Source organism: Spodoptera frugiperda, chromosome 28 (genome assembly GCF_023101765.2).
Source record: "Spodoptera frugiperda isolate SF20-4 chromosome 28, AGI-APGP_CSIRO_Sfru_2.0, whole genome shotgun sequence".
Lineage (NCBI taxonomy): Eukaryota > Metazoa > Arthropoda > Insecta > Lepidoptera > Noctuidae > Spodoptera > Spodoptera frugiperda.
In genome coordinates, this window is record NC_064239.1 from 11,036,139 (window position 1) to 11,062,324 (window position 26,186).

Consider the following 26,186-nt stretch of genomic DNA (forward strand, 5'->3'; position numbering starts at 1 on the left):
GAGTTTTATTGCAATTTTACGATTCTCTAATGTAAGATTTAGAGTAAAATATAATGTTACCTATATCTAGATACCAATTCTCTTAAGTCATAAAATCAGTCCAATCTAGCAAAGTTGTTTCACTAGTGAAATAAGAAAATAAAGTTATAATAATTGTAGTTGAAATAAAACCAGATATAACCCTGATTTTTAATATGTATTTCACGACTTTGTTTCTGATTAAATTAACCCTATACTCGATCGAGTAGAAAAGTTACCATACCATAGCTATGTATTTTGCCAGTAATGTTATAAGTCCCATTTACAAATATCTAAATGTAAGTAAAAAGATTTGCTACAATCTTTTTCTCTTTAAATATCTACTGAACAACACATCTACTAAAAACATCACATCAGCCCTTAACGACAAGATCTTGATAATCCTATATCAAATTTAGCACACCTAAACAAAACAAATATCATTATACGAACAAACAGGCTCCTACTCACGAACTGAAACCTATACATCCACAGCGACAGACGGCTAATACAACACACACGATATAACCCGCATCACGCCACAACAAACAAGCACTGTATGAAAAAACAAAACAAAAGGTGCGAACGCACTGTCGAATAAAACAAAAAAGTTTAAATAAAGCTTAGTACACACGGGGGGATGAAACACGGCGTTGTGTACGCCCGATATCCCCCGGTCTCCACAGGTGGCACGTATTCTGTAAAACGTACTTTGTTTCATTGATTACGTACGTAAGTATTTGTCAAACGGAGTTGTTGTTTTGTATGTAATATCATCATCATAATTTACAATAGAACAGACTACCTTAAAAATCTTGTTAATAGTAGTGATCATCTAGGAATGTGTGGGAGAGAGCCATCAACTAAGTTCAGAGTGATACTACGGCCTCATAGAAAACCGACCTGAAACAACGCTTGCGTTTGTAGACATAATTATTTTCATATCGTCACGTTTTTTAACTCAGAAGGGGTAGGCAGAGGTGCACATTATGGCGCTTAATACAACTGTATAATGTACACTCACTTATCACAATATTTATGTTGTAAATCCCATGTAATACGTGGTGAGCCTACTGCCATATACCGGGCACATTTCCAGACATAGTGCTACTAGTGAGAAATTTTTGTTAATCTGAAAAAAGCCCAGCAATACTTTTTCCAAACCGAGTGAGCAAATTATATGTAAATATAAATTAATGTAGATACCTATTAATGTTGGTATATTGTAAACAGTAGTTTCAAACAGATGTATCTAACTTTATCGATCTCATAGAAAATTAGACATTATATCATCTTACTAATAATAGCCCCCACCCCCAAAATACACGGTTATCTTCTAAGTTACTTCCATTAAGTTATACAATACCCTCGGGGCTAAGTTGGGCAAAGTTAGATGGTGCTCTCCGCACACCGGCGATTTATGGTTGCAGCTTGATGGAGCATTTTTGAGTCTCACACTTTCATAATTTGCTTTGTCATAGTTAGAAAATTAAGCAGATAAGTTAACTAGTTTTAGAGTACTTAACTGGTGATATTAAAATGGTATCGAAGCATATTTCTGTTTGATTACAAGTTAACTTTTTATTTTTTTCGTGGATTGAGCGAATGAAACTCAATTGTGGCACAATGAGTTGAACTCGGATTTACTTTTGCTACCGAACCTAAGTAAAAAAGTAGCAATTTTACTACCACCATAACTGCACTGTTGACTGATTGACTGCATTGCACGGTTGGCGCGGTGGCAGGGCAACCGAATGCCGCACAAAGCGGGTTCGATTCCCGCACGGAGCTACTCTTTGTGTGATCCACAAATTATTTCGGGTCTGTGTTACATACGTATGTAAACTTGTATGTTTGTAAAAGCGCCCACAATACAGAAGAAAATCCCAATGGGTCAAAATGGTCATAGTAATTAGAAACAAGAAATGTCAAAGATGGAGAATGGGAGAATAGCCAAGATACAGGTGTATGTATGTGTTAAAGTTACGAAAAAAATACACATCGGCTTTGTAACAACATACACAAAATAAATCTAATATTTAGGTCAACTTATCTTAAACTAAATTTACTGAACCATTCCCAAACAATATTCATGGCAAAATCACAACAAAAACCGCTCAAACACCATTGATTCAAAGTCATTGACACCTTACCTAACCGAATGTAACAGTAGGCTTACATTTTAGTTGTAACTAATGATTTGAACGTTGAATTAAACGCACTATTCGGAACGACCTTTTGAATCTAAACGCAACGGTTTAAAATGATGGTGACCGAGCATCGTTAACTGTGACTAGGTAAGTTAAACCACAGAATAACTGCGATTATTTGTGGTTTGTAGTTAGTGTTACATTTATTGTGTTTTGTTATGTTATGTTATGTAATGTAATGTTTAGGTTCGATTTTTGGTGTTCAGGATTTTGATTATGAGGAGATTGCAATTCAAACTAATACGAGTATTTTGTGTTTGGTTCATCAAGTTAAGGATAATTTAAAAAAGTACAAGTAAAATGTGTTTTACTTTTAACATGCATGCTAATTTTCCATCTCATACAAAATCCTTGTTTTTGCTGAGATCATAATGATACAAGAATATTAAGTTTATATTTGCTTGAAGGCAAGAGATTATTATATATAATAGATTTTTTACGCAATTTAACTGGTGACGTTTAAAATTTTCATAATTTTAATTACCTACCGCAGATATAAACTTAAATAACAATGATAAAAAAATCTAAGCCATTGTTAGATAAAACAAGTTAAAATTAGATTTTCACGTTTGCTTTTTAAAGCAAAAATTCCACAATTTCTCGAACCAACAATTGTACGTACCACTTGCTTTTATAAGAGAAGAGTAATTATTATCATCGAAACTAAAGTAAAATAGACGAAATCAAGATTGAACCAGTATGTTTAAATAAACGCACTTTATTGTAATCTAAGGCTTTTCTACAATATTATTCTATCTCAGTACCCTTACTGGGGCCTCTGTCAATTTTACTCCGATCTATTTTCTTAGGATCTTGTTAGTAGACATCAAGTAATTGGATAAAGGGCAAATTATTGGATCGACTCTTAAGACAATTAGTTGTTCGTTACTTGGGGAATATTGAGAGAGGATAACTAATCTTTAGCTGAATTATTATTCAATGATAGTGCTTCGCAAGTAATGGGAGTGGAAGTTGAATAGTTATGTTCTTTGAGTGGGTTGTTTTTACATAAATGTGGGTCGATTGGGGGAAGGAAAATTTTGGAGTATCTACTGGTATAAGTGATTCTATATTAGAAGCTTACTGATTTGTATAAGATAACAATTATGCTCATCTTAAAACTGCTGGAATGTAAAGTGTTGAATTGTTTTCACATACCACAACATAGTGTATCAAAAAATTAACTCATATTAGGGTGGGTGACCAATTTTTATTTTATTGTTCGTCTTGTAGTTAATGTTCAAATATTAGATCGGTATTTGTTATTTTCTTAAGGAAATGAAAAGAAAAATCGCGGGACGTCACGTGGACAAAATAAAAATATACATATCTAATACATTTTCATTACTTAACTGATGAACCAAATAGATTTTAATTTTTTCTACCCCGACATCATTACAGGCATGAGCCTGTTCTAGCTCAATATTAACAAAAATCTTTAATAAACTTTTAAATAGTGCTAACACATCCACTTTAATTAATGACCTACCTAATCTGTCAAATAAAAAGTTTTATCCAATAAAAATATCCCAAAATCCGGCTAAGCCAACCACTGCTCATGGAACATAGCCATCTATTACACAGGATTTGAAATTAGCCACATACGAATTCCCCTTATTAATCCGAAGGGACAGGTGATCTTTTTGCAAGATTGATTACGGTCAGCGTGTTACGAATGTAATTATGTAAAGCCAGCTTAATTTTAATGCTACTTATGTTTTATTTTGGATAGAGCAAATTTATTTTGTATTATGCGGCGATAAGTTAATATTAAATACATATTAATTTATTGATGAGGTGAAATTGGTGTTGATGCAGATCGAATGGTAATTAAACAAGTCATTAATTAAACAAAATATATAACAAATTTTATTCGTACATTATTTAACAAAAACAATCAACAAATTTAATAAAAAATCGTAAAAAATATTTATATTAGTATCACAGTCTGATTTGGTTACTTAATGCTTTCCATGATGGAAGCCCCAGCCCTTGTGGTGTTCATGATGTCCCTTCTTGCCATGATCATCATGATGGTGATGATGGCCTTCATGGCCGTCATGACCGTGGTGTCCGTGATGACCCTCATCATGATGGTGCTTGTCGTGGTGTCCATGGTGTCCGTGATGGTGCTCGTGATGTCCATGTTCGTGATGACCTCCCTTCTTGTGGTGTCCGCCATGGTGTCCGTGGTGTCCGTGATGGTGACCATGTTTGTGGTGCTTGCCTTCTTTGTGGTCGCCATCGTAGAAGTGATGGTCCTTGTGGAAGGTATCCTTATGGTACTTCTTGTGGTAACCGTCGGTATGCTCGCCCTTGTCATGGTGTTCATGATGGCCATGCTTGCCTCCCTTGTGGTGGTGTCCATGCTCGTGATGATGACCATGATCGTCATGCTCATCCCAGTGCTTCTTGTGGTGGCCGCCATGTTCGTGGTGGTGCTCTCCGTGATGGTGACGGCCATGGCCGCCGTGTTCTCCCTTATGATGATGGTGGTGTCCGTGATGTCCTTTGTGGTCCTTGTGTCCATGTTCGTGGTGGTGATGACCGTGGTGCTCCTTACCGCCGCCTGATTCATGATGATGGCTCTTTCCACTGGCTGCTGCGACGAGGTCCTTCTCTTCCTCGCCGTGAGCGTAAGCTACGGCTAAGCACAAAACTGCTACTGCTACTAACAATTTCATGATTGCTGATTGCTGGTTGACTGTGCTGATCGAATATCGTAGAAGCTATTTATAGTACTAAATTTGTTAGGATGATGAGGAAAGTGTTGGGTAAACGTCCGAACATTTCAGGGTCAAGAGTAAATGGCTTCCGTTTAGCGAATGTACTGTCACTGTTTTCAGGATTTTTCATGCTTTCAGAATTTTGTCTTAACAATGTTGGAATAAAAATATGTTATTTATCAAATTATTTTTATTGAGTGTTTGTCTGCAAAGTATTCAAATTCAATTCAAAAGGGTAGTTGACTTATTTTAATTTTAATGTCCGTCTTGTAGATTATTTTAATATACAAGATAAGTCTTATTGTTTATTTTCCTATGGAAACAAAATACTTTTGAAGATATATCGATTTGAAATATCGCATGACGTCACTTCTAAGTACGATTTATACGCAGACATACATGTTCCTAAACTTTGAATAGTTTTATCCAAGTACTGCTGTTATATGACAAAATAAACAAGGTGTCTAATATTTTTTCGTTACCCAACTGACGGACTAATTAGATATTTAATTTTATTTTCATACCCTGTCAACATACCTATTGTCACAAACTATTACTTCCGTTACAGGCGACTTAATGATTTTGATTAAGAAATAAAATATGCATACTTACTATCGTTTTTAATGTTGGCATATATGGCTAAATAACAATATGGTTGCTTCATTTGATAAGCCTGCATAATCCTCCACCCATCCTGTTGTGTGATATTATAGTGTGTAAAAGGATTTCATTCGAACATATTCTTTACTGAAACAAACTCATTACTAGTACCAGACAACTTTTCATATTTCATTTCCTTCCTGATGCTTTGTCTAACAAGATATTGCAATATAACATTCTTCCGTGACTGGTCTGTCGTCAATCCATTACCTTGACACTGCTGAACTCTGTACAACAGTATAAAACTGCTCACTTGTTCTAGTGGCTGCAAAGACGACTATCGAGCAAGGAGATTTTTGGTTTAATTTTTGTGGGCTCAATGGATGGTAGGTATTGTTTTCGATTTTTGTTACTAATTTTAGAATATCTTTAATTTTTCTTGGTGAATTTTAACACAGCTAATGAAAAAGGAGTGTCGAACTTTACAGTGTACCGATGTAGGTCCGGGCGTCAGGGATCCCGTGACGATCTCCAGCCACCGTGAGTCCGGGTCTGCGGATCGCGAGCAAGGGTAACTCGCTGCGCGACTAGAACCAGAACCGTGCGTATGGCGCATCGTGTTCCGCGCGCGCTTCAAAGCGCCAGCCAACCACCACATATGGGGCTGAAACCCGATTTGGAGCTGCATACAACGTAAGAGGTTACCGGGGATCCGGCTCCAAACAGGAGAAGGAACGGGGTGGTATTTAGTCAGTAAGAGTTTGACACTCCCTCTGGCCTCACCCAAGGAGCGATAAATAATTGTATGATTTTTCCTCCTCCAAAAAAGGCCGATGTAAGTGTTCCTGTGATAGGTAATCTTATGATACCCCTTCAGATATTAAATAACGTAATATAAGTAATGTATAAGTATTAATTTATTACTAACTTTTGTCCGCGACTTCGTTCGCGAGGAATAATAACTTTTTGCAGAATCTGTATCTTCAAGTTATATTCTAAGGCAAGTGGCAATATCGTTTCAGTAACTAATTTTAATTTAATTTATTTCCGTGTTTTAGACATATGGAGGTGAAAAATAAAAAATAAATACTCACAGGAGTTATACATTCCTGATCCGGAGCGGCGGATTACCTAGTGGGTGGTAACCTTCAAAAGGCGCCTAGCTTTCTGGGGATAAAAGACTAGGGAGTGTGGGATTTTTACCTTACTAAAACCACCCCAGTGGCCACCCTCAGCACCTGTAAGGGGCACCGGGTCCTCTAATAGACCTGCTCCGGAGCCCCCACGATGCAACGCCTATTACGGCACATCCCTAAGGAGACGCGTATCTCCCATTAGCCTCACTGTGCAAGTTACACGACAACACGAAACCACTGTGCCGCCGTCTTCCCTGGGGTCACTGAGTGGGCGCCTAGAGACCCCACTCTATGCGCCCGTACCCAAAGGACCGCTTGCAGTTGATGCAAGCGGTATTTCGGCGTATTAGGCGTCAATAAGGTTGCCTCATCGACGCCTTCTACGAGCAGGATCTGCCCTCTCCCGATCCCGCTCGCTGCGGACTACCTGCGATTTACCGGGGCTCCGGCTCGCAACAGGAGAAGGAACGGGGTGGTTTTTAGTCAGTAAGAGTCTTACACTCCCTCTCGCCTCGCCCAAGGCGGAAGAAGTCATTGGATGATTTCCCCCCCTCAAAAAAAAGGAGTTATACATTACAGTATCTTTCCCGGGTTTCAAGCATCGTTGTACCGAATTTCAATCAATTAGATGGAGTCACCTACAAGATAGAGAGCCCCGTGTTTTAACCGCTATTGTATTTATTAGCACTCATTGAAATTTAGCTGAAAATCTCCAAAAACGATACTTATGAAGGACATAACAAAACCTGTAAAGAAATTTTTTATTAAAGACTGGCTATTAGACATGGTTTTTTTAAATGTCATACTTAGGATTAAAGTAATGTAGCTTTATATTTAGATTTATATTTTAGCCATGATCTTCCCACTGCAGGGCAAAGTCGTCCCTACCCCCCTTCCACTCCTCTCTATTTAAAGCTTTTTGTATAATTATCTTTATGTAGCTTTACAACTGGAGAAAATTTGTTTTTGATTTATTTGTCGAAATCCGTATTGAGTTAAATGGACCTACTTCGCCCTTGCATTTTGCATACTAATTAATAAATTAATACCTCAAAACATACCTCCAAAATACAATTTCATACCATGGATAAAATGGCAAGCAATTTACAAAAGAATATAAAATATGGAATTTGAAAAGTTCATGTGTATCAATAATATAACCTATCGTGTATCTTTAACCTATCATGTAAGAATACAATATTGGAATATACTATCCCCTTATAAGATTATGGCATTAACCAGCTGGTTTCCCCATTGCTGGGTAAAGATATTTCTCCGTCGGTAAAGGGCGGTTACAAACTATTAAAGTGCATGTTTACATCAATTAAGATGTTTTTCTTCATTGTAAATTTATGGTGTCTAAATAAACCTAGAAAGTAACATAAATGTCTAAGAAATTATTGTTCTAAGAATTGTTTGAGGAGCGATCACCTCCAGCTTCCAGGTCATAATGACACCGTGGAAATTACGGAACATTATTTCATCTAATACGTTTTATAAATTGTCAAAATTTTTATGGGTCAATCACTACGCATTGATTAAAAATTGGATTTCTTGAAATGGAGACTAACTAAAAATAACATAAGTTATGAAAGTAATGGAAATCAACTATATTATTATTTGCATACAGTAAATGCTCCCGCAACTGCGAACTGCCCAGTGAGTTACCGGGGCTCGAAAAGCAGGGAGTTGGAAGGGGGTAATTTTTAGTCTCTCTTTAACTCATCCAAGGCGGGAGAAGGCGTTGGATATTTTTCCCATTTTAAAAATACAGTAAATATTACTATTTAACTATTTGTTTTCTTATATGACAAGCCTGCTGAAAAAATAAGATTTTCATCAGAAAAAAATCATAATTGTATTATTTCTTCCTTCCTTTTTTTAAACGTTGATTACTAAGATTTTCTCCTGTGTTGTGGATGCGTTTACAAACATACAAATTCACATGCATATGAGACCCAGACCTAGAACAACAGTCTGTGGAACACATAAAGAGTTCCGTGCGGGAACCGACCCGGCGACAACGCAATGCAACGGCACGGGATGGTTGCCCAAATGCCCAACCACTGCACCACATGCAGTCAAACCATTCCTCCACTGGATGATATTTTTGACACGGGAAAAAAAGGAAAATACAAAATTATACAGTTGAAATAATTTTTCTAGTAATAATAACTTTTGTAGTTTAGTACATTTTTTAAGGGGGAAAATCATTCTGTCACTTCTCCCGCCTTGGACAAGATGAGTTAGAGTATCAGACTCTTACTGACTAAACCTTGTTCCTACTCTTGCTTGTCGAGCCGGAGCCCAAGTAAACTCGCTAGGTAGTCCGCGGTTCTGGACCGAGCATCAGCTCTACTAGGCCTCATCTGTTGTAGTCTGATGACTCTTTGAGCTCAAGATTCCCATTAACATCATTATTTTGTTGGAATCAGCTATTTTATTTCGTTTCTTAAGCCTTCATTCCATTTATATTCCATTAAAATCGTTACTCTTCATATAATAATATCTCCCTTTTGTTTATCCTTCGACGTCTATTTCTTTTATTTTAAATGATTCTTATTCAATCAAATAGGTTACTTAAATCATTTTTACGATGGTAAAGAATATTTATCACATTTTATTTTAAATAAAATACCCACTCATTAATGATTTCGAAGAAACTTTCTAAACTATAACACGGTCATCAGGTCAAAAAAAAAAACAGATCAATAGAAATATAACAATTTTATTCGCACATTTTTGTAACGAAGCTTATTCAATAATTTATAAAAAACTAACAAAAACCCGTAACAAAAATATAAAATAATATCACAGCATATTTTTGGCATCTCAATGTTTTCCATGATGGAAACCCCAGTCCTTGTGGTCGTGGTGACCTCCCTTCTTGCCATGATCATGATGATGGTGATGGTGCTCTTCGTGACCGTGGTGTCCCTTGTGTCCCTTGTGGTCTTCATCATGATGGTGCTTGTCGTGGTGTCCGTGGTGTCCATGATGGTGCTCGTGATGTCCATGTTCGTGATGACCTCCCTTCTTGTGGTGTCCGCCATGGTGTCCGTGGTGTCCGTGATGGTGTCCATGTTTGTGGTGCTTGCCTTCCTTGTGATGGTCATCGTAGAAGTGGTGGTCCTTGTGGAACTCGTCCTTGTGGTATTTCTTGTGGTAACCGTCGACCTCTTCACCCTTGTCATGATGTTTGTGATGGCCATGTTTGCCTCCCTTGTGGTGGTGTCCATGCTCGTGATGATGTCCATGATGGTCATGTTCATCCCAGTGCTTCTTGTGATGGCCGCCATGTTCGTGGTGGTGTCCTTCCTTGTGGTGTTTTCCATGATGTCCATGTTCACCCTTGTGGTGGTGATGATGTCCTTTGTGTCCTTTGTGTCCCTTTTCACCGTGTTCATGATGATGGTCGGCGTGGTGTTCATGACCACCGCCTTCTTCATGATGATGGCTCTTTCCACTGGCCGCTGCGACGAGGTCCTTCTCCTCCTCGCCCAGCTCACGAGCGTATGCCGCCGCTAGGCATAAAACCGCTACTGCTACTAACAGTTTCATGTTTGTGATTTGACTGTGTTGATCTTGTTTTGTCGAAGCTATTTATACTTAGCTCTTAGTTTGGATGATGAAGAAAGCGTTAGGCAAGCAACGCAACACTTCAGGGACAAGATCGAGACAACCGGTGGAGCGTTACACCGATTGCTGGGACAGTAGAAATTACAATTCAATATAATTTGTTATAGTAAATTAACTACTACTGTAAATTGTGTTTCTATTTTTATGTTATTCATATGTGTATAATTACATGAACTATAATCGCTTTGTTATGTTTCTAGGATTAAAACATTATTTCCTTTTTTTCAATGTAAATAATTTGTTTTGTTATTTCATATTTTTAAATTAGTACACCTAATCATTTTTTATAGTTATATTTCAATAAATGACTAAAATTCTATTATCGATTGTGATAATCATAAGTATCACATGTTTTTATATATGAATTATTTTTTCTTATTTTGTAATCATTCAAAACAATTCATAAAGATAAGCAGACAGAAAGATGTCAATAAAAATATTTCTAGTTCGGTCTAGTTCAATTTTTCCGGTGCTGCATAAAAAGAACAATCTGCATTTCTCTGTCAAAATTTAATCAAAACAACAATACGGATTGTCCGCAGTCTGTACCGGCTCTGAGGGCTTATTCTGGAGAGAAGAAAATAAAGAATAGATTTTGGTCCTAACTAAAAATCACGGTTTATTCACGTATAACCCGTGATTTTTAGTTAATTTATTATGTCTCACGATATTTATTATAATATATAGATTTTGGTCCTTTCATCTCATGATAATAATTATGGTCCTTTTGGTATTTTAAATTTTATGTGTTTTAAGTTCATGTTGATTTTTTTAACGTTGCCCCACACAAGGATTTTCTTCTGTGTCGTGGGTGCGTTTAAAAACATACAAGTTCACATAAACATAACATCCAGACTCGAAACAACAATTTGTACATCACAGAGTTGCTCCTTGCGGGAATCGAACCCGCTACCCGTTGCGCGGCAGCCAGTTGCCCAGCCACCGCACCAACCGTGCAGTCAAATCATTAATTTGCAATCAGTCACCAGACTATGAGCTAATTTGTTAAAAGCCAAATGACGTTTGAAGTGACTATAGGTATTGTATTACGAATATGTTTGTAGGTATTTATTAAAATTAAATAAGTATTGAAAAGCTTTCTAATAGTTTTATTTTCATTAATATGTTCAATTTCTGTCAGTCAATAGTAAACCACCTTTAACCCAAAAAACTGGTTACATTTCGGTGTAACGCTATCATAGAGCCAATAAAAAATTACGAGCATGCCTTTACAGATTGATAAGCGGAGAAGCGACTGTTGCATACCAGAACTTGTAAGTGTAACATTCCACTGACTTCATTACCTACTTTTGAGAGCATCGATAATGCTATTAGATTGAAGTATTATACAAGTATTGTCATCGACCTTATTGAGAAATATACAAATGTAGGGAAGTATAGAGGGTATCCGCAGCTGTGGACTACCTAGCGGGTTTACCGGGGCTCCGGCTAGAAAACCCGGAGTAGGAACGTACTGGTTTTTAGTAAGTAAGAGTCTCACACTACCTCGCGCCTCACTCAAGGCGAGAGAAGTCATTGGATCATTATTCCCCTCAAAAAAAGGGGAGTGTAGAGGACACATTTTCACAAAAATAAAATGTTTATTCAGTCCTAGTTAGTAAAGTGTCATTAACTGTTATAGAAGAATGTCGATAACATCACAATGCGAACTTGATTTCATCTTCTTGATCGAGCTCCAGATTTTACATACTGTAAGTATATTAATAGAAAAAAAGCTCAACTAGTTTCGAGTCATACAGGCGCGCATCGGCGCGTTTGCGCACGCTGCTTATAATGAAGATTCCATCTGTGGCTCGAAACTAATAGAGCTTTTGTCCATTATTTTACGTGAGTAAACCGTGATTTTTAGTTAATTTAGTATGTCTTATGACAGGTATTATAAAAATACTGTAAGTATATTTTATAAACATATAGTAAAGAAATGAAGCACTAGTGTTTTTTAGATTTAATTTCTTCATAAATATTTTGTTATACAAGTAATTTATTAATGAACATAAGTTATGAAAGGATTACATTTCATATTACAGTATTTTAAATAAATTATATTTTTAACGTAATGCAAGGTTCTTTATAATAAAAAAAAAATTGCTAGTTGCTCTGTTTCTTTTGACATAATCCGCAACTTTTAGCATGTATCTGTCACATAATTTTGACGCATTCACGTTACTATTGTAAAGAGCAATGAACTTAAGAACATTAAACATGATCATGGTCACACTGTAAACATCATTATTTACTTGTTAGTGACGTCACATACTTGTCGTGTGATGTTTGTATACAGTTAGACAGAAATAGGCTTCGATCATTTTTTGTGAAGTAAATGCGTCAATGAATAACTGTTTATTGGCTTGATCGTTTTGTGTTTCTTAGTCTTTGTTTTTTGAAGTAATTGAACAAATACTTACAATTATGATGAGATTTTTGAACTTCGATTTTAACTATTGCACGAAACCAGATCATGAGGCAGATCACCTATGTGCTGGACTGATCAAGTCAAATCAGCTACAGGAAACCCAGTATCCACACCACATTTCCACAAACAGTTAGAGATGGTCCGATACTGAACCATCCACCTCCAATACAAATACAGCCGGCAAAGTGACCACGACGCTCTGCCAATAACGAAACGACAGAGAGGAAGAATTGCGGTTTTGAATAGAAGAATACAGTTCCAAAACTTTCACATGGTACTTCTTTAAAATGATTGATCAGACTGCAAATTTTTATTTGTTTTGGTAAGTATAAAAAATAAAAGTGTTATATCAAATCAGATTACACTACAAACCTATATATTTAATTCAGCAAGCATTGACCGTTTGATAATATGTATCTAGTTCTACTCATAATCTAGTTTTGCTGATGACACACCGATGACCGATAAATTCGTTTCTAACCTTGACCGAGTAAGCTTGGTGAGATTTTATTAAAAAAACAACATCGAACACGTTTTGTTCCTTCCGCTGCGTTTTGTTTCATGGTCATGCATGATTCGTTCCATTTGTTCAGTAAGTAAATAGTTTTTAGTTTGATTGAGAAATAGTTAGTGTTTACCTACATTTATATATTGAGCGTAGAGGATAATGTATAGGTTTTCAAAATAAAAATTTTAATAGTTAAAATTTTTCATATAGTCTTCAGAGTTCAGAATAAATAAAAAAATTGTAAAAGAAATTCTAGATTTTTTTTATTTCTATCTTGATTTTTCTCGTCAATTTTTTATAATCTCTATTACATACACCTTTTTTAACAAATACATTTACCTATTTGGTATCAAAGACATTCTATCTATTCTATACATCTATACTTTTTATAATATTTTGGAAATAGCCCAATTTCTATAGTTGCTATACAACTATAAAAGTTATACCAGATAATACTTTCATATCAGAATACGGCCGCCCCTCAAAGAGGCTTCCGTCCAACGACCCTTTTGGGACCGGGCACACTGGGCCCACCTACCGGGCAAATATTTTTGAACTCCACTACACTTTGTATTCCTAACTAGAACTACATGTTAGGTAGAGTGGCTCTTTATTTTCTTTAATCGAATATACGATTAGGAGGGATAGGGTTGGAGTGTTTGGGTATAATCAGGGTCGATGGTTGTTTAAATAGTGCCTGAGAGTGTTCAATATTAAGTGTAGTGTTTGTAAAAATGTTTGAGAGCTATTTAACTTAACGAAGTTATGATTAGACATGTAGCTCTATGTCTATATAGAGCTACATGTCTAATCATAACTTCAGCATCATCTATTTACATCGTACGACATGTACTGGAGAAAAACTAAATAACTTACTCATATTTAGCTATCAAGGTATAAAATTAGAAAATTCTGTTTGGCTATTGCATTCATAATTAGGTATCAGACTCTAGAATAGTGGTTTCCTACCGGTGGCCCGCAGAAGACATATTATAGTCCGAAATGAAAAAAAAAAACACAAGACAACACATTAGTGTAATAAATACCACGGTGAAAGCTAGAATTGAAATGAAATGAAATGATGAAATGAAATGATATTTGAAATGAAATGATATTTATTTTTGCAAATAGGTTATAAAATAACACTTTTACACGTCAATCGCTTAAATAGCAATGGCTAGATGAGGCCGAATTAAACTTAATCAACAGGAGAAAACTAAGAGAAGCGACTGATTCAAAAAGTGTTTTTTTATGAGTACAAATCTCATGACTCTGAAGAAAATCTTAATGTGGGACTAGTCATGAAATAAACAGTAGTAGTGGTGGTGGCTAGAAATAGCCATACAAGACACGTATAAAAGTGGTACTTGACCGTGAAAAAGTTGGAAACCTCTATTCTAGATCGATAAGACAATCAAAAAATCCTTAAAAGACGTTTGAAATGTCTAGTAAAATAACAACAACAGTTTTCAATGTCAACTAGCCCCTGAATCAAAAGTTACTGTCCCACTATTCACAAACACTTTTATAGATCGAGAAAAAATACTGAAATTCGCAACAGTTACGTTTGATCGGCCATAAAAACGCCCATAAACCTGTCTGTTTCGATTTATTGAAATAATAAAACCGTTAGCAGTACTATAAAGGTATAATTTCTCCCTTTCTGCAGTGAATTTTTCATAGATTTTTACATGACTATTGATTTTCTTTCTACGAGTATAATGTGACATGTTATCGTAGCGGCCTCCTTCTAGATATGTTTATTTGACAAATCAAAACTGGGCACATTTCCAGTGCTACTACTAAAAAAAACTTTGCCCGACCCGGTGATCAAACCCGAGACCTTTGCCCGGCAGTCGCACTTACGACCACTCGGCTAACGAGGCAGTCTACAGTACGACAGTCTAGTAGTACAAAATAAATGTTTTTTTATATTTACAACGGTGTTATAATATCAAATTCACAAATACAAGAGTGTATGACAACCACGTACAATAAGTTCTAGGATTTTCATTGCAAATATTCTTTTAAAAATACATTGAACACAATGTATTGTATGTATCAGTTCAAATTGCAACTCGGTACAAATGTTGAAGAATTTGTCTAAAATAAATATAAATATAGAAATATGGTAAGCAATCGCCGCTGCCCATGGACTGGCTAAACACCAGAGGCATTACAGGTGGCTTGCCGGCCTTATGGGAGTTAGGAATTTGAGGGTTGTTAGGGGAATCGAGGATTGTGAAGATTGGAAGTGCGGGGAGTGGGGGAATAAATTAGGCCTCCATCATACAACGAAACACAACGCAAGCGTTGTTTCACGTCGATTTTCTGTGAGGCCGTGATATCACTCCACTCAGTATTACATATCTACTTTTGACACAATACGTGTACCTCACAACGTACTCCCGAGGATAACATTTTGTCGAACCCGCTGTCGAGTTTAGAAATAAATTTAAAAGCGTGCACTAACTTCAAGCCACGTTTGTTTGAAGGCAACTCCGCTTCTATAGACGAGACGTGCCTTTTTTGATAATTTGCGCGGAAGCGACGCGATGGTACCAGGATTTCATAAAATATGGATGGTTTTTATTAGTAGGCACCTATGCACTGGTGAATAAGGAAAATGTTTGTTGTGATTGTTACTGTATTTTTGTAAGTTTTGTATTGTTGTCGAATTGTTTATATTATAACTTTCGTGAGACATATTAAATTAATTATTATGTTTTTCGGCTTGCTACAGCTCAGTAGTAGCGCGATAGTCGCCGCGTCGTGTCGCGGAATGCTGTTTATCTAGCATGACTTGAAACTGGTAGGGTTCCTATTGTCGAATGTAGCTGTAAATTATGTAGGTTAATTGAAGGTTATCGAATTCCTATTATTGGGTGCAACCTGTTCATTTAAGGCATAATAACTGGTTGTATTGCCTAGCTTAATATTTGAAAGCCACTTTAATATAATATGATAGAAAGTTGCACAATTTACTCAATACCTAATCAACTGTAAAATTTTCAAAAATGCTACAATAACACAGCATCCCCTTTTTATTTCACGACTTTTTCTATTACGATACTCACACAAAATAATTGACTTAATAAAATCTTTGAGCCTATTTCACGCAATTTGATCTCATTCTAAAACAATGCTAATGCTTCAAGTGTCCCAACCCCACGCCGATAACGCTGGGGCGCAACCTGCCCCAGAAGATAAAAAAACGAGGTAGCACTTCGTAAAAGTTTTACACCCCGTATAATTGATCTCGGCCGGTCGTTCAACCGGAGGGTTGACAAACAAAATGTTCCTCTAAAAAAATATAAGTTGATGCAAAAACTTCGTCCAACATTCTTGATAGGGACTCCCTTCTTCCACATCATAAAACTTTTATATAGAAGGTGACGTCCCGATTGTGTAGTTTGCAGTAAGATGATAAGAAAAGGGGTGTTTTTAAAATGGGCTCTACGTGTAAGTATGTGTCTTTTTTGTTTTCTTTGCTATATTGTAAAGGGTTGAGAAAAATTTTGTAAACGTATTATCATTTAGGTACTTTTTCTGAATTTGAGAACTTTAAACATTAAGTGGTCAAAATTGAGCGTCTACGATAACATTACCTTAACTGTCCATCTTGCTGATCATTCTAGATTTCATATTGAGTAAAACTGAGTTTTATATTTTTTTATAATTTAAGCCGCTAATCGCCTGATCACCTGATGGTAAGCAATCGCCGCCGCCCTTAAAAGTGCGTTGCTAACCTTTTGGGGTTAGGAATTTAAGAGTTGTTGGGGATCGGGGATTGGGAAGATTGGAAAAGGGGATAATAGGTGTCATAGTGGTGATTTATTATTTTAGGTACCTAACGATAACATTACCATAACTATCCGTCATACTGGATTTCATATTGAGTAAAACTGAGTTTTATCAGCACGTATTTATGCGATTTCTAAATCTTCAGTTACAGCATGACCATGACAGATGGACAAATAACGTAACTTCAATAAAAAAGTGCCTTTAAAAACTACAGAAAAACTCATGACTTGAAGAATGACAAGCCAGATTCTACGTACACCATCTCACAAGAAACCATACCACCAAAAACAAATCCCGCAAAACCGTCTCAAAAATATCTAATTACATCACGTCTCTTGAAAATAACAAAAGCTTTTAGCAAATGAATATGATTTTTTAATGAAAAAGGCACAACTCTTTGTGGTCACAGAATACCACTTTATTAGGTTAGGTTGGGTAAATGAAAATAAAAGCAACAGGGTCGGGTTACATGACATCGTAGGAATGGCCTCCGAGAAACTCGCCAAGGATTTTATTACTTTAAATAAGCTTAGGTTAGGGCGAGTGTAGAACTGAGGTTTGTATAGTGACTGTTATCGTCTGTTGTAAACTCACCTTTATTTTGTTTGAATATAGAATTTCCCGAGAAGTATGACTCATGCATAGAATTGTTCTGGTGTTTCTTTAAGACCGTTAACCTGTAGGGGTATTTCATTCAAGATTCATCTAAATGCTGACTTGGAAAACGCAACAGTTAAGATTATACAAATGTTCCTTTTGTGCGAGAATCAAACTGATGACACGCAACCGCTAATCGCGCAATAATTGCGCCAACAGTACTGTTACAACGGTACATCAAGATGTTTTTATCCAGAGTAAGATTTAGGTGATTCTCCTACAAAACTTTAAATGAGTCATATTAGAAATATTTCACTTGATGTACTTGATTTCAATTTAGAAGTATGAAATCCTAACATTTACAAACTCAAATTTGGTACTAAGGGAATTTCGCATACATAAATGCGCCAATGCAAACAATTAGTGAGATTACCTTGTCTTTTTAAGAAATGTATTGTATATAAGTATTATGTCTAATATTTCCAAAATAATAGTTTTATTTTTGCGAGAAAACGCATTTTATCTTTAACGTCTCTGATAGATCACAAAGAAAACAAACATACATACATCAAAAACAGCCCACTGGTCCCCGTATACTTTACAAGCACAACCACCCATCTTATCTGTCAGCTACCAAACAAAGGGAAAATTTTATTCGTCAAACATTTCGGTATCCTCCCATGCTCACACTTGATGTAATAGCCCATTTAGCTGGTTAAAGTGCCGGTGGATTTGACGTAATGCGATAACGGAGTGCCGTTTGTTTTTCACCTGTCAGCCTGTCGGGCTTTTGGCACCCAATTGGATGTTTATGAACTTAGTTCTAGAGTGTGCTGTTAACAGGTTCTTAGATTTATTTTGAATAATGTTTTTCACCGAATAGAAATACTGCATACTGCTTGTAGTATTAGAAACAGCGTGCCAAGTATTTTTTATAGCATCTTGTATTTGAAGTCATTTAGTATTTAGCTGTTTATTTGCAAATGATAAGGAGTGTAGCTGTAACTATCAATTCGAACATCTTTAGGTTTTAGTGTCACTAAGTCTTACTTCATCTATACTTACTAAGCAATATCCGTTTAGAATATGACTTCAAAGTTTTAAACGGATAAATATTGAAAATGTTTTAAGGGAGTTAAAAATATTTTGAAGGATTTTTATAGTACCAGAGGGCTTAGTACGAGTTTGTTTTACTTTTAACGAGTTCGAAACTAGAGCGCGTTCGGTGCGTTCTTATTGGTTGGGTCATTTGCACTGGCCACTCAGAGCGCCGAACGCGCTCTCGTTTCGTTTTCGTTCAACGTAAACTCGTACAAAAGGTACCGATGTGTTAGGTGCTAAAAAATAATTTTATTTGGAATATTTTGATATTCCACTTTAATATAAAATTGTTCAATCTCAAATTAAACTAGCTAACGGAAAGTTCCTTTCACGTTATTAAATAGGTATATTATTAACAAAAAATAGAAAAAAAAACATTTTAAGTAACAAACGCTAAAGGAATGCCCGAATGACCACAAAAGTACATAAATTCGTTTAAAAATTCCAAATTCCTCTATGAAATCCATTTAGATCTCCGCATAATATTTCAAGTGCGCAGGTGTCCGAACGCGGAACCCTTGTCAAGACGATTACCTGGTCCCAACGGCTTTGCACTTTTATACACCGCTTTGTCAACCTGCACATACCTGGGAGGTTAAGGAAATAACAGAATAATATTGATTTTCATGAGTTTCCTCCAGAATTATAAGGGTGATGGGATTTCTATGGGATTATGGAGGTTCGGTAGGATAGTAAAATGTTATGTTTTGAATGCGTTTGTTTTGTTTTGGTTGTTCGTGCAGTACTTGCATTTATGAATCGTTGGTAAAAGAATATTAAGGGTGTTTCGTGGCAAGTAGCATAAAGGTATATGAATTGAATCGAACGCCCTTTAGTTTATAAACAACACTTATTGGAGCATGGTAATACAATGATTAATGATAAATGATATTTATTTCTGCAAGTAGGTTACAAAATAGACACTTTTACACGTCAATATTTGAAATAGCTAGATGAAACCGGCATTTTACAATTTATACCATTTTCGTTTATTGCTTATTCGATGGTTGCAAATTAATTTGTGTTAGCCTTAGTCTTTTGAACTGATGTATTTTAAAGGTTCCATTTCCAAAGGCTTTTCCAAACCGTAACTTTGATATGACCTGCAAAATTTGTTTCCCTTTGGCCACTACTACGCCTATGTAGCGTGTCTGCATGGTTGCTAATTGTAGTGACGATACACTGTATTCCCTTTGATAGACTTTCTAGCCACTAGTTCAGTTCAATAGTCGATACCTTTATCACAAGGACCATTTTTAGTCTTTTGGTACTCGGCCGTAGGTTAAAAATTCGATGAAATATACATTGACTTATTATAGTATCACCTATTTTTTCATACAAAAAGTATAAAAGCACTTTGAATATTAAATGATATTATAAAATACATTTGGAGATTAGGCATATTATAACACACTCGGTATTTGCGCAGTTTAAACTAGTGAATTGAGCACTAAATGCTTATTTCTTTAACAGAATTTTAGTGAAATATCTACGATATACACGATTATATAAGTATACTTAAAGCACGGGCATATGCACAGGTAATATAGATCCTTCACTTATATTGAAGCATAAAAAGCGGATAATCTTCAACATTCCTATAGGAGTAATCGCAACTGTTGTCATGAAATTCGCAGTTCACTTAAAACAGGGGCTCAAAGCTTTAGACACTGCAGTATGTTGGCGTACTTTAGTGCGCATCTTGCTCTAATATAATATGTATCACGTGTCTTCTGATTAGGCCTCAAAGACCGCGGAAATAAGGACCAAAAAGTGTAAAAATTTGGCTGGTGAAAATTGGTGGGGCAAATCAGTTTTGAGGTGTCTAGTAATAATTCAGAGCTTATAAACATATTTCCAAAGTATTTTTTTATAAGGCTTTGATATGAGGTAATACAAATTAGTATCGAAAATTATATTTTATAAATTAATGTAAACGAACATTCCTATTATTACTTATTTTGACCACAGTTTAGTTTGGTTATTACAATTGTACCAGTTTTACAACGTCTTATAACAAATTATGTAAATTATTATACACTTTACAAAATATTTTAATTTACATGAAATTGAGAAAGTTTATGTTGTTTCGGCATTTTTTTAAGTAGTCTGATAGGAAATGCCCGCCTCACCTAGTTATTTAAGATAATATATTTATATAGTTATTTTTCAAATATTGACGTAGTTTTTGACGTTTAAAAGAGTTACTTGTAACTTATTTGCAAAAATAAATATCATTTATTTCAATAATTAATTTAAAACCAATATTCTCAAATCGCTATTTCTGTAACTCCACAGTAACGTCTCCTCACCTAAGGTTTCGAGTTTCAGAATAATGTCAAAGTAAATTGCCATGAATTCTTAATAAGCAATGCGGAATTAACACAACAAATGCATTAGGGAAGCGGTTCAGAAACCGTAGCTGTAGAACGATTGCTATACATTAAATGTGAAGGGGTCATTTCTTCGAATAAGAAAGGAATCAATAATAGCTTTATTGCTTCTGAAAAGTACTATAGATTCTTTTTAGCACAATGATTTTATTTGTCAAAGTACAATCCAAGTACCTGTAAGATAAAATAAAACATTCTTCAGTATTTTTTATACTCCAACTTAGTAGTTGTAATCTTGATGTACGTATGTCGTATGTATGTATGTGGCATAAAGTAAACATGTTATGTACGCAAAAAAAAACTTGTGACAACTAAATACACAATGAAAAGAACTCCAACATATTTATCACTAAGCTACTAATACGACTTCGTTTAAAAAATACTAAAAAAATTATGAAAGAAAATGAAAGAAAAATTTACCACAATTCCATCAAGAATGATAAAATCTAACAACAAAAACATATACGTAACTAAATCTTCTCACGAGATTACAGGATTACATCCATTCATGAATGACTTCAACAAACCCTTATTGAAATATTACGAGTTTTCCTAGGAACGGACCGTATTAATTAATTTAAAAGCTCTATTTAATTGAATTATATCTTCCTCATTGCCCTCGAATAGTTTATGAATACTAAACTAGAGTGTACTATTGGTAGACAGATACTCAGTTATAAGTGCGTGAAAATTTTCAAGTACTGTTGGTTGAAATTTCAACACTATAGACCACTTGATATTAATTTCAAGTCAGTGGGATTTGAGGTTATAACAAAAATACAATGTGATAGGGCTGAAACTTCTAACCCGTTAAGGCCGAGTTCTACATCTAATTTTATCGACAAAAGTCGGGGGTCGAAGGGGTCGAATCCCCTCAAAAGTTATGGCTACTTCAAAAAACCCTTATTGAAATATTACGAGTTTTCCTAGGAACGGACCGAATTAATTAATTTAAAACCTCTATTTAATTGAATTATATCTTCCTCATTGCCCTCGAATAGTTTATGAATTCTAAACTAGAGTTTACTATTGGTAGATAGATACTCAGTTATAAGTGCGTGAAAATTTTCAAGTACTGTTGGTTGAAATTTCAACACTATAGACCACTTGATATCAATTTCAAGTCAGTGGGATTTGAGGTTTATAACAAAAATATATTAAGTGCAAAATTGTTTGTGAAAATGTTTTAATTATTTCGATTGTTTGTTTTGGCGAATTGTTGTAATATTATGTGGTAGTTGGTTAAGTTTGTTTGTAAGATCTTTATTAAGGTCTCTAGTAGAAGTAGTTGAAGAGACTTAATTAATTGAATAATCAATGTTCTCTAACAAGTTTTATGTAACCTAGACTACCTAAATGAATTTCAGAACTATTAAGCGTTAACGTTTTTAATACTGTTGAATGATCTGAGAAATCAGTCAATGTTTTTATAAGCTTAAGCAATATAACATTAAGCAGGTTTTTAAGGTTGAGGTTGAGCAAATTTTTAAATTTCATTCAATAACTTTACACTTTTTTCTACCTCTTTAAAGTCAGGGTCCGTTTTATAAATTGGTGGATTAATTCTAGAAAAACAAAAAGCTTTGCTATATAAATAAAATCGATCTAAAATTATATCTATACTTACCTTCAGATGTTATCTCGTAAATATCTTGATTTTGACGTAGTTTTCCATTTGAAAGTTTCCTCTTAAGGTTTTAAACTTTGTTTTCAGAGTGTTGAGTAGTAAACATAAAAGTGTCGCAAGTTAGAAGGCACTTCTCTGAAATGTTGTTAAAGATTAATGACTGAGATCTCGCTACTAGTGGGACTTTTTGAAACCACAAGTTTTGAGTGAGTTCCCTCACAGTTTGCAGAACTCAATCTAATGTGTAAGTCGATAAATATTTCTTTATTTCGTGAAATGTTTGACTTTTTGTAATTATTGAAGGCTATTTTTAACTTGGAAGATTTTAATTAAAATCATCTTTGAATGCATAAAGGACTTGTTACTTGTTTGATTATAAATTTTTTTTAACCTGTCACTGTTAGGTCTAATCTTCGTTATGTAGGTACGAACTTAAGGATTTAAGATCATAAAAAGATTAATATAACAAAATTGTTCAACGTCACATCATAGGAGCTGATGGTAAACTATCGCCGCCGCCCATTGACACCTTAAACACCAGAGGCGTTACAAGTGCGTTGCTAGCATTTTGGGCAATCTGGATTTGGGAAGATTGGGAAGGGTAATTGGGCTTCTGGTAACTTCACTCACACAACGCAAGCGTTGTTTCACGTTAGTTTTTTGGGATGCCGTGGTATCACTCCGGTCGAGCCGGCCTATTCGTGCCGAAAACATGACTGACTGACACACTTAATTTTCATTAATAAAAAAAAATCTTAAAAACACCAAACTAAAAAATTCCAACTTCATATTTCATCTCCATTTCAAAAACAATCTAATTCACTTACTCCACACAAATATAACGTAACTAACCCTGTTGTTATTGCAAAATTAATTGGCGTATAATTGGCCCCGCCCGACTGGGTTATGTCTGAAGGCGTCCTGCAATTGACTGCTAGTTAATTAGAACCGAACGGCAGAACAAACGGTGCACCTAGCCGGAATGAACGGGATAAGGTGAGTAGCAAATGATTCTGGGGATCAAGGACATGGACTAACTAATATTAGTAGCCTTCTAGTCTGAAGTATCTTATGGTTATTGTACGTATAATTCTTATTTTCCAGTAAAAAAAATATTTATCGCAAATGTTACTACCGGGTCTGGGGTGTTTCATTATCAAATTGGGCGAATTGTTTTTGGATTTAGCATTGAGTTTGGAATTTTATTATACTCTGTATTTGTACGATAGGAAAACCTCATAGTATGTGGGATTTGTGTCATCGCTGTTAAAAAGTAAGTACCTATTACATTCTTTGTACAGCTCTTCTTACTTCAAGTATATGTATAGAAAGTGCTATTATATATAGGTACATTGTATTTTGTGCTTATTTACGTAAAATTCAGTACACAATGCATTTTTATTTCTACTTAATTAGAAGAAACCCATTCAACTTTTACAGCACAACAATCAAAATATTTTTCATCGATATAACCAAACAGAATAATTAGAATTGACCGGTAATTAAATTATTTGGGTTAGATTCACTAATTAAATTAATAAGGGTTTCTAGAAAACATCGTAGGTACCTAAGTAATAAAGAAAACGGAATGCATTATATTTCATAGAAAACAAACTTAGTTTAGATGTTATTATTTTAGAATAGAATACCTACTTTTCTCAATTTATTTTCCTTATAGAATTAAGACAAGTAAAATGGCACTGCGTGCGTTTACAAATATACAATTTCACAGCTAGCTATGTGACACTCAGACCGACAGGCACCCCGGCAACTGTGCAGTCAAAACACCATTAACTGTGCAAGAGTGCACCATTAACAGTTGATAAATTAATCAATAATCTTTATTTCCTTGTCGGTAATCATAATTCCAGCAGTAATCATAATTATGTGAATTTATGTGAATTCCACCCAAGCGACGTAGTAGTCGTACTAGTTATCAATTGATGGAACGAGACAATAACTGAAGCTAAATGACTATTAGGTACAATTCGGAACTAAGGACCAAAACATACCACGTACCAAAGCACAAAACACCATGCATTGCTCTCCAATGCTTTATCAATGCCACAATTATAGTAACAATAAGATAATCAGTGTAAATGTTCAATTAGAACATTTCTCAATCATTTACGGTCCAGTGGAGCCAACAGTGCCTACATGGTCGAGTGTACGTGTAACGTTACTGCTAATTAAGACAGACATTAGGCCTATAGCTATTGGATGCAGCACTTAAGCTGATTACATTATTGGTGTGCTACATATTGAATAGGATAGAGTATTTTGTGTATTTATTTAATGTTTTAGTCTAATTTACATAGTACTCAAGCTTACCAATGCTCTGAAGATTGTTAATTAGAAAACAATCCAAATATTTGCAATTTTGGGTTAAAATGTTTTACAATTTGTTGATTTATGTTAAAATTCGTATTTGATTAGTTCGTTAAAATACGTATTCGATTAGTTGAAACGACTATGTTGAAGAGTCAAGGATTGAAATAGTGCCTAAAATAAACTTATAGCAATATCTTCAGGAAACACGTCGAAGCAAATTGTTGAAGATAAAAATCATCAGGCGCTTACTAATATAATCTTAACTGAACCTTATATTTTCTTCATATTCATTTTACATTACTCTCAAAACTCATAAAATTGGGAAAAAAATCTACCACAACACTTCAACTTAAAAACAAACTCCCTACCTCGCACTTTTCCCTCTAATGTTAGAACACTTATTAGCAATCTGCCCACCCATAAAATAGAGCAAGCGTGTAGCTATCAGGCATTACCGCTTACCCAATCTCCAAGAAAAAGGGTCTTGTTAGTGATCGCGGTTAACTGCGGTACCGGATCAGGTAAACGTATAGAATTAATCACACGGACGCCGTGTGATAGCGTTGTAGTCAGCGTTTGGTTATTTGGGGCTCGGAAAACTGAAGTTGGATGCAGCAAATGTAGGATAAAGGACTGAAATAAAACGTGACTTTCTCGTTATCGCTGTTTTTATGAGATAGGACGATAAATCTATCGTCATATGGCATAAGTCAAATGGCATTGTTATCGGATAGGACGATAAATCTATCGTCCTATCCCATAAAAACAGCGATTCGATCCGATTGGATAGATCACCTGATGGTAAGCAATTAAAGTTGCCATGGACGTCTACAAAAGCCAAAGCAAAATAGCTGGTGCTTGAGGGTGATTATTGAACCTCTGTATCTCTCTGTTTCCAATAGCTCCTACTTGCTCTCAGTGGTGAAGTTTGTATCTTTGCAATATTTACATTATCCGTTCCAGTCTTAACAAATATTACCCAGAGCTGCGGACTGCCTAATGGGTTACCGGAGCTCCGGCTCGAAAAGCAGGAATAGGAACGGGGTGGTTTTTGGTCAGTAA

The 26,186-nt window shown here is 35.4% G+C and overlaps 2 protein-coding genes across 2 annotated transcripts; both read right to left on the reverse strand.

The window, feature by feature from the left end:
- Nucleotides 1–4,070: 4,070 nt before the first annotated feature.
- LOC118265442 (histidine-rich glycoprotein-like) lies at nucleotides 4,071–4,932 on the reverse strand. Its single transcript, XM_035578316.2, has one exon. It carries the CDS (start codon nucleotides 4,910–4,912, stop codon nucleotides 4,190–4,192), a length of 723 nt encoding a protein of 240 aa, XP_035434209.2. The 5' UTR covers nucleotides 4,913–4,932; the 3' UTR covers nucleotides 4,071–4,189.
- A 4,470-nt stretch (nucleotides 4,933–9,402) lies between these two features.
- On the reverse strand, nucleotides 9,403–10,283 carry LOC118265473 (histidine-rich glycoprotein-like). The gene has a single exon (XM_035578361.2). It carries the CDS (start codon nucleotides 10,249–10,251, stop codon nucleotides 9,523–9,525), a length of 729 nt encoding a protein of 242 aa, XP_035434254.1. The 5' UTR covers nucleotides 10,252–10,283; the 3' UTR covers nucleotides 9,403–9,522.
- Between the last annotated feature and the right edge of the window lie 15,903 nt (nucleotides 10,284–26,186).

Bases quoted from the DNA above. Each gene is read 5' to 3' on its own strand.
- LOC118265442 (XM_035578316.2), bottom strand. From the start codon at position 4,912: ATGAAATTGTTAGTAGCAGTAGCAGTTTTGTGCTTAGCCGTAGCTTAC.
- LOC118265473 (XM_035578361.2), bottom strand. From the start codon at position 10,251: ATGAAACTGTTAGTAGCAGTAGCGGTTTTATGCCTAGCGGCGGCATAC.